Raw genomic sequence first — 10,218 nt, 5'->3', positions numbered from 1 at the left:
AGGGACTAAAATGAAATGAAATGAAATGAAATTTTATTCGAACATGATACAAATGCAAATATAAAAATAAAATAGTGCACAGTAACAAGAAGTGCATAAAAAAGAAGAGAAAATACAGATTTTTTGTTTCAGTTAACATATCATGCTCAAAATGGGGTAGGAAGAAGTGAGAACTTATAAACTCCTACCCCCTAAACACAAATGTTTCAAGGATTTTTATAGGGAAGGGTCTTTTTGTTCTTTCACTGATTTGGCTTCTGAATTCGATCTCCCACCCTCCCATCTGTTTAGATACTTCCAGATAAGGGCATGTGCAAAATCCTTATTTCCCAACTTCCCTCACTTGCCACCTGAGCAGTCGTGGGGTGAACTTATACAACTTAACCCCTTGCAAAGGTCTTTGAATTCAAAGATATATAACTCGATTCAGTCATATGACGTCTTTCTAACTACGAACACTAAGAGAGCCTGGGAGCGTGAACTGGGGCTGGTTTTTGATGAGTATTGGTGGGAAGCAGCCCTGACAGCCATTCACAAAACTTCTATATGCGCCCGCCTGAGTTTGATACAGTTCAAAGTGGTATTCAGATGCCACTATTCAAAAACCAGGCTGGCAAAGGTCTCCCGAAATATGGAGGATGTTTGCGATCGATGTGGAAGTTCACCCTGCAATCTTGCGCATATGTTTTTTACCTGCTCAGCTCTTACAAATTTCTGGCAAGTTTACTTTCACACCATGTCTGTTGTACTTTCAAGAACTATTGATGCTTCAGCTCATACTGGTATCTTTGCTCACCCGGAGCATTACAGTCAATACTCCGTAAGAGAGTTGGAAGTGATAGCGTTTACCTCTGTGATCGTTGATTTCTTAACTGGAAATCAACTATAGCCCCTCCAGCACAATGTGGATAAATGAGGTCATGTCCTTTTTGAAGGTGGAGAAAATTAGATATTCAAAAACTAGAAACTTGAACAAATTCTACTTTAAATGGCAACCATTTATTGAGTTTGTTGCTTCAATGTAGAAATTTAAACCCCCCTGCGCATCAATCCCCTCTTTTTTATTTATGTATTTACTTATTTTATTTATTTATTATTTTTTCCTAATTTAATTAATTTTTTATTTATTTTTTCTTTTTCCAGTTTTTCTTTTTCCTCCGGAGGCATATATGCGTGTGTACGTGTATGTGTTTTTTCACTACCAATTCTCTTTCACTATGTTTTACTATTGGAGGTGTTCTGTATGTGTTCTTTGTTCCAGAAAACATGTATCGCCTAGGAACTGCAGGTGAAAAATTGGCATTCTTATTTACAGAAGCGCTACTGTATGCTTTGTTCCTGTAATAAATAAATAAAAAAAATAAAATAAAAAACTTTTCAGCTGTTCTTCGTTAACATGACATAAATAGGTTCTAATGATTTTCATTCAGTCAGGACTTTACGCTGACTTTAGCCACATGCATCACAGGTAGATTCTAGTAAAGCATTGATTAATGCCTGATTTTAAAATTAGTTAACTGGACTTGTAGCCATTATTTTGTGCCCATGTGGCTGGACACCACACAGCACGATCGAACCCGATCGAACCGTTATACCTAGGATTTCTGTCTGCTAATGTGTGGTCTCTCAGGTTTTGAAAATGGGCCGACAAATCGTGTAGTGTCCGCTGGGCATTACACTAAGGAAATGAGGAAGGGAGGATCAGTGCAGAGCACCGGAGTTGAGCCTTTTTTCATTCAGTGTCATCAACAGAAAGAAAAAAAAGGCAGGAAGAGACGATAAAGCCGACCTCATTAAAATGAGGTCGATAGGTTTAATTTATCGTGCGATTAATTGATTTATCGTTTATCGCGACAGGCCTAACTGACGCCTTAACACTGTGGAGAATGCATGAGACTGAGAGAACAGTCTCCATACTAATTTTGGTTATCATTCTTAACATACAATAACCAACACTTCAATACACGTGTTGAACTTTATTCTGCTAAAAGTTTATAAAACTGCCAATTAAGTTACCGTTTAGAATTTGTCTGAGAAAAATAGTTTAAAGGAAGCTGTGTATTAGAGGGTTTCAAAGTTAGCTAAAACACCAAGCTAAAAATTAGCTCCACTGTTAGATTAGTGATACTGTGCCCACCACTGGATGTGACCAATGAAACCAATTTAATCTTCCCATTTTTTCTGTTTATTCTAAGCTAACATAAAACAAAAGAAAAAAAAAACATATTAAGTTGTATTAAAACTGTATACAAACTGTACTAAAAACAAAAAACATAATTTTTTAAAACCAATGATTAGTTGTAGAAACCACTGGAGCAAAACAAATTAAATGAAATCACAGGCCTCTTCTGATGAGCCATGTTTTATACACAACTAGAATTTTACAATATGATCCAAAATGCAAAGTGCTGCTAATGAAGTTAACTAACTAGCTAGTAGCTTCTCATAAATTATATTAACAAAAATCACTGGTCTCTGGTCCAAATTCGACCACTTCTACATGGTGCACAACTTAAGGACATTTAGTTGTTTTTTCAGTGTTTTGGACAATGGCAACAATATTTCAGCTTAAACTAAAACCTTTTCAATTCAGGTCTTTCAAAAAACCTGATTTATCCTTCATTTGTCATGCTGTTTTGGTGAAATTTTAAACGACCAGCTGTTTATCACAGTTTTATCATTCCACATAGACGTAAAGGGCCAAACTACAAAGTTTAACACCCAGTTCATGGATAATCAGCGTGGCTGATTAGGTCATACGTAGGAGGAAGGATAAAAGGGACCAAATGGTTCCCACAGTGCTCCAGGGCTCCATTAAGCTTCTGCCCCTTCTCACTTTTAATGGAGCTCAAGTCATTTATCTCCGACTTAAAAAAAAAAAAAAAAAGTTCTGGACAGCTGCTCTGGCATCAGACCATTTTGTCCTACTTCACCTGGGATGGGATCAGTCCTCCCTCCGAATAGAAGGTCTGACTGACTGACTAAAACTAGGCTGCCAAAAACTATTTTCACCTCGAGTTGTAAAGGTTTTTTCATGGGTGGGATGTCTTTGGCTGTTCTTCCTCAAAGGTTTGTCAGATAGGAGACAGTAAAGTGTTGTGAAGACCTCACTTCTAGCAGAAGCTTTTGTTTTTCCGGCATCGTAACATCTCTGTCCTGTCATCGCTCAAAGCTGTCTTCATTCAAACCAACTTTTACAGCTCAAATACTCACTTTTACTCCGTTTTTTTAAATCCAAAAAGAAGGAAAATAAACTTAATGGTTACTAATCAGATTGGTATTGATTCCATAATTATAAAACTCTAATGCTGCCAATCAGCATTTCTACAGGTGAAGAGCTGTGACACCTTCATGTACCTGAAAAAAAAAAAAATCACATTTTCAGCTGTTTATCAGTAAAACTGATGTAATTATAAAGCAGCTACTGAAAAGTATACCATTACACACCCAATGCTCACATTGTTTCCTTCTATCAAACTTGCCATTGCTGTGCTTGGACTCAGCAGCTCTTTTAACAATGACCTTCCTTTCTGTAAAATCAGCACAAAATACTGACACCAAGAAACAAATTTGGTTTTAATTTGCTCTCATTAAATTTTTTTTGCACTTAAAAAAAAACATTTTGTTGTTTTGCTTTTCTGCTGTTACTGTTTGTCATGTTAATATCTTGTAAACACCTATAATCTTTGTCCCAAGTTTAAACGAAATTCAATGGAAAAATCGCAAAAACAATTCTTAAAAACTGGACGATATATGAAACTGAAATAAAAATAGCAACTGTTCATTACTGACAATGCTTTTGAATCAATATAAAAAAAAATGCTGTGTTGCACCTTTACTTGTTGCTGCGTTGGTCACAACAGGACAAAAACAGAACATTTCTGTTGTAAAAATATTTTTTAATCACGTTTAGGAAATGTCAAATGTGTGATGAATGGTGTGTTTCCATTAGCTCTTAAACAAAAACAAACAAATAAAAACTTCAAATACAGAAGGAAACCCGATAAGAATTTCAAATTTACTTTCCTGAAATATTCCAATTTATTTACAAAGCTTTTTGCTTCAGTGCGGTCAGTGCAGACTGTTCAAACCTTACAACCTTCAATTCTACATGTTTTGATTAGAATTAAGATAGTTCATTTTTCTGAGTATGCCAACTCTCCTCTGAAATATTACACAGCCTGAGGTTTCTCTGCTGGAGCACGATTAAGCACAATTAATTAAGAAATGCCCTTTGAACATTATCAAAATCTCAGCGGACATAGTCAAGATGTTAGAGCAGCATCCTGATATGAGGCTCATCTTCAAGACAAAGATATGCTGATAAAACAGGTCCCACTTCACTTTGAGCAGATGCACAACTAGATAAAAACAAAGGCTTCAACATAACAACATGCAGTAAATGTTAAGGAATTAGTGTCTAAAATATGATCAAGACTGAATAAAGAGGAAAAGGAATCAGATTTAGTTTCAACTGACTATTACCAAATATTTTCATTGTTTAACCAGGAAATGATCACTGAGATCAAACATCTCATTCATTTTACATTAATTGAGCCCTTATCTGTTTGAGAATTGACAACATGTATTCACACACAACAGTGAAGTGCGACCCAAATCCTATTTTTCAGGGCAGTCTGAACGTCCCAATTCCGATCTTTTCACCAAACAACAAACAAAATAACCTGAAAAACTGATTTGTGCCACTTCAATATGTTGTACTAAATCAAATACTTATCCAATTTATTTATTTAATTTTTCCATAGCCTCTGCAGTATGGGAGGTCATGACCTGTCATCGACTTGAGACACGTCATAATCCTGAACTAGACGAAGCCAGACGCTCCAAATCCGGACGTAAACAACGGCTGAAGCAAGCAGTGTTGTCTTTTTTGTCTTCCTTCGTCTTGTTATGATCTCGTAACAATAGCATCGGCTCCCATACAGTCTTTTTCTGCATGTGGACTGATTCGGGGTAATAAACCTTTCACAAACAACTCTGTTTTATATTCATTGAAAAATGAGCATTGGTCAGTGGGGACTTGCTCATTTGGCTGACCACTACACTTCATTGATTTTCTCAAAAAAATGTTGTTTGCATTATGTGAAAATCTTTGAGATAAACCTATGGGACACAAAATGCACCGAATTCAGAGAATGACCCAGCAAGCTAGCAAGATAAGCTAGGTATAGTTAGCCTACCTGCTTCTCCACCACGTAGTCTCCTCATATCACCTCTTCTCAGTCACCTCTCTCCTGTCCACCAAAAGGTAAGTGTTTGTCAAAAATTATTTCTAATTTAATATTTGTGAAAAATAAAATAATAAAAAGTTGCATCTCTCACATCGTATCACTGAATCCAAGGCAACAGCTGAACCTTATCACACTAATCAGCGGTATGTCTAACTTTTTTAAGTGGTGCATTTACTTCTGTAGGAAATTTCAAGAACACAGAAATCTATATGCACCACACACTTTCCCAGTCAAAACAATTGGTGTCCTCTGGCTCTGTTCATCACATTATTAATGTCAGAACTCAACAAAGAGTTAGGCAACTGGCCCATACCTTCTGATTAAACAAAAGGGTCCACTTTGGTTTAAATATGCCAATCATACATGACTTTATGATCACCTAACCAAATAGTTTGTTGGTCTCTATCAGTTTATTTATTTGCTGTTTACTATATTTCGCCCACTAACAGGTGAATGAAGAGAAAATCAATGTTTCTCAGTTCAACTAAACAAAAATATGTAATTAATGAAGCATTTTTATGCATTCTGCTTTTCTACATGTAATCTTTGCAGCTTTCAAAACATGAACTAAAGACCTTTAGAGAAATATTAAAAACATAATATTGCAACTTACAGAATGTAAGTTATGTGCAAAACACAAGCCATTCAATGTAAAAAATGCAACCAAATAACAGAAACCACTTAATTTTTTTTTCTCATTTAAGCATTACGCCAGCATACAGTATGTCGTAATTCTCCCACTTTTTAAAAAAATCTAAGAAAAGAAAGGAAAAAACGAAAAGTTTCCCACTGATTCGCAGAGATTCATTTTAACACCATCTGGGATCCTGATGACACAGCATTCTCTAAATAGGTCATTGTAAAAGTCACAAAAAAATAAAACCCCAAACATGACTCCTCAGCAGAAACCAGACACGTTAGGTCTAAAAAGATGTTTTAAAATAAAAGTGATGAGGCTTGGCTTTGTGTGAATCCCAAAGCTTCAGTGCCTTGGGTTGCTTGAGAGTCAAATCAGTGACAGCCTGACTTCCAGATTAGGAAAAGTTATTGCTACATCACAGAAAGCCAGGAGGACATGTTGTTTAGGTGGAATAGGACATAACTTGCAAGTTTTATTTTAATTTGAAAACAAGGAGCATTGAATTTTTTAAGTCTGATCATTATTAAATAGTGTAATCAAACATAAATCAGTATAAATCTAAGAAAAATTCCCATTTCAATCTGCAGGCCCTTTCATTAGTTTGTATTTCTTAAAGGTAAGTTTTACCTTTAACTGGCCGTCAGTTTAGAGATGGACCATAAAATGTTGAAAGGGAAACGGTTATTGCACAAACGCCCTCTGACTGGGAGTTGATTATAACCATCTTAATTACTCTGCATGCCCCCAAATCACCAGGACAAAGGGCCAGGGGACAGTGGGGATGAACTATTCTCCTCTTAATGAACTCACCTGGGGTGCAAAGTCGGATATTAAAGGAGTGCCTGATAATTCAGTTTCTTTACAAAGGTAAGAGGATAGGTGGTATAATTACTTGGCCTATCAAAGCTGGACACAAATGATGCAAAATAAGTAAAAGAAACTGCAGCTTGAAATAAAACGGATAATTTAAAAGTTCAATTATATGCATAAAGTTCTGATATTAATGCAAAAAACCTTTCGGGGTTTAGCTTGCAGCAGTCTAGCCGTCACAAAAAGTGGAATTACTTATATATATAAAAAAAGGTGACTTTTACAATTTGTCCATTTGTAGCATGTTTCTGGTTGTAGCCTTTAACCCCATCATGTTAGCTGAAGGGCATGGCCATGGGCGGTTCTAGACAGGGGCTAACGGGGGCTGGTGCCCCATTAGAACTGGTCCTGATCTCCATTATGGACACTTGGACAAATATATATATTTTTTTTCCGTCACAGTTTTACTTCAACAATGAATTTAATTTTTTTTAAAAAAGGTGTTGAACTTTTAGCTCCAGCTGATCATCTGCTAAATCAGGGGTCTGTAACCTGCAGCCCCAGAGCCACAAGAGTCTCTTTGGCATACTTAACATATTAAATACTTGGCATACTTCACATAATACATACTGTTTAATATAGTTAGCATATTAAACAGTGACATATTGCCCTGTTGTTTTGTTCAGTTGTGTTTTGTGACCCCTTGAAGAAACATGGCTTCACATTGCAATCTCTGGTAAATTAGAACCACCACTAGGATGCAAATTCTGTACTTTTCAACAGCAGACTTTACAACAAAACTGTTATTCTGTTATTCGCTTGAAGATTTTTTTAAAAGATAAAGAATCCCATCAGATGAAAAAATAACTGAAATTGAATTACCAAAGATGATTCTTGTTAAAAACAAACAAACAAACAAACAAACAAACAAACAAACAAACAAAAATAACCTTAGTGCTGCATAGCTAGCTGCTACAAGTACTAAGACAAGTCAGTTTAAAAAAACATGTGAGCCATTGCCATGTAAAGTATGTTACTGTTTATTGGGCAGAAAGAAAACATCTAAAATCTAATCTCATTTTTTGTTCTGTTTCTGTAAAAGCTAGCCTTAGCGCTCTAGCCTGGCTAGCTGATCTATTATTTATGCTTTATTGGTATTTTAAACAAATCTCTGACACAAACTCCAGTGCCTTGCACAAGCTTTCCTAATTTTGAACCTCTTGTAGTTTGTGCAGAAGTTCTCCGGTCAGATGAAAGAAAAGTTTCAATGAAAGCTGCACTTTTATACCTACATGCAAAACACCAAACTTAGTAAAACCTTACATCCTGAACAACTAAATACAACTGCACACCACATTTGTCAGAGTAGCATTAAAAATATGTAAAACCATGAATCATCTTTCTCTTACATCACAATTATGCATGAGTTAGTGTTGGTTTATAATATAAAATCTGAATAAATCATATTGATGTTTGTGATTGCAGAATGTCAAAAGAGATTTTCATACTTTTGCAAGATATTGCATAACCTCATAAGTATTTCTCTCTTTTTAAATTGGACCTTTGAGCCTGGGGTAAAAACAACCATCAGCATTTTCCTAAAACTACAAGTTATGTTTGCAGTTTCACCTTAAAGCACTGCCGTTGCTCCGCTCAGGCTGTGCCAGATAGAAATATTTTATTCATCTTGCTCACACTTCTTGGTATAACCTTAAAATACGGATCCTTGAAATTCGTCAAAGACCTTCTGTGTTTGATTTTCACACCTTTTTGTTACAACATGACTGTGACCAACTGAACAGAAAAAAAAAACACTGAAAGCATTACTCCAGCAGTCCAGGTGCTCTTTATTCTTCAGGGATTTAAAGTGCAGAGAGCTTCTGGAAAGCACAACTCATTCAGAATGATGTTATTTCTGTGTAGTAATACTGTGGCGTGACATTTTCTGGTTGTACATTTATATATATCTCAAGTCTTCATGTGGTTCCTGGAAAATGTGCCAATATATCCAACTAATAATCTCAGCAGATTGTTATTGCTTCAATGCGTACATAGCTTCCATTTGGATGAGAGTATGGATGGAGTGTATTGCTGCTTCACATTACTCTCTGTCTGCATGTTTGCTTTCTTTGTATCCTAGGAAAATAAAGTAATTTAGAGTTAGAGAAAAGTCTTTGCCTTTGTTGTGTCATGTTTCAGATCTAATAGATCTCAGTAATAGACAAACATAACCTGAGTATTTACAATTCATTAAAGGAACTAAACTGTCAAAACCAACCCTGACCACATATGAAAAAAGGAATTGGCTCCCAAACTCAATAACTGGCTGTGCAAAGTGTTTGTAATAATCTATTTTTTTTACTTCATTATAAGTGCTGAATGCTGCTGCTGAAATCTTTCATCCTTCTTCATGTTGTCAGATAGGCTCTGTTTAGGGTGTTTTCTTCCTTTAGGTCTGTTAGACATCAAACTTAAATCATAATTTCAGAAGGTGGGCAACAGTGGCGATTGCATTTTTTCTGTCAGGCCATGTTGGTTTGTTGTCCTTTTCCTATATCATCATTTGAAAAAAAATGTATATTAAAATTGTTTTGCTGATAAGAAACATTTAAGTATGGCAAAAAGAAAATAAGAGAGCAAACCCTTTTCTCTTATAAATCGCTGTATTTATAGGAGCAGAAAATAAACATCTTGTTTGGGAACCAGAGCCTCATGGTGGATTTCCTCTATCAGATTTGATTTTCTCATCACAGTTTGTGCCGACAAAATAAGCTGTTTTCTCCTATACATGGTGTATTATAGCAAGTAAAATGTTTGACAGTCTCAATAGTACGTGCTTATCTGTAAAGATAGGGACACATTTCACTTCATCTCACAAACATATTTCACTGGGATCCGTTTTAGTTTGTTATACATGATCAGCAAAGTCTGGATCATCTCCTACTTGCTAGTTTGCTCAAAAACACTTCAGAAAAGTTTCTGTCCTCAACTTATCTCCAATGAGCCTCAATTCTAATTCCAGGCACTTTTCCAATTAATTAAATTAGCGGGAGAGACCACTGCTTTAAATGTAAAAGGCATTAATTTACCGTTTAGCAATCAATACTCCTGGGTGGGAAACAAATAGTAATGCTCTCTGCTTTTGTGCTGTTTTTATGCGCTTCACGTAAGATCAAAGAATAAAACTTCACTTAATGCTGAGAGGAGGTTTGATCTCCTGTATACAAATGACTTGGTTTTCCACTTTGCTTGGATTAATCAGTGGAGTTTATTTGTTTTATAAACTGAAACAAGCCTGAATGTTTTGTTTTCCTGACAGGAATCTGGCCCGTCTCTGCCATCCTCAAGAAGACTCTGACAAGGCAAAGGAAGAGACCGCTTCACTTCTAATTTTTATTATGTTGGTATTTATTTATTTTTTTTACATTTGAAGGCAGTGTGTTGGTTTGATACTTTGATACTACATTCTTTGTATAATATTTTAGATATTCTCTATAAAAAAGAAGGCCAGTATTT

The 10,218-nt window shown here is 35.7% G+C and overlaps 1 protein-coding gene across 1 annotated transcript in view; it reads right to left on the bottom strand.

The window, feature by feature from the left end:
* The window catches only part of LOC106964308 (transmembrane protein 132E-like), a gene marked incomplete at its 3' end in the record, with an annotated part of 119,536 nt that extends 114,154 nt beyond the window's left edge, over positions 1-5,382 (bottom strand). The window contains exons 1-2 of the mRNA XM_015059727.1: positions 5,344-5,382; positions 5,202-5,255 (exon numbers count right to left, since the gene is read on the bottom strand). Coding sequence (XP_014915213.1) covers positions 5,202-5,229 — 28 coding nt within the window. The remainder of the gene's footprint in view (positions 1-5,201; positions 5,256-5,343) is intronic.
* Between the last annotated feature and the right edge of the window lie 4,836 nt (positions 5,383-10,218).

Source organism: Poecilia latipinna, unplaced genomic scaffold (genome assembly GCF_001443285.1).
Source record: "Poecilia latipinna isolate Pla-1442-1.1 unplaced genomic scaffold, P_latipinna-1.0 Scaffold1655, whole genome shotgun sequence".
NCBI classification, from domain to species: Eukaryota; Metazoa; Chordata; class Actinopteri; order Cyprinodontiformes; family Poeciliidae; genus Poecilia; species Poecilia latipinna.
This window is presented reverse-complemented; position numbering and strand designations above follow the sequence as displayed.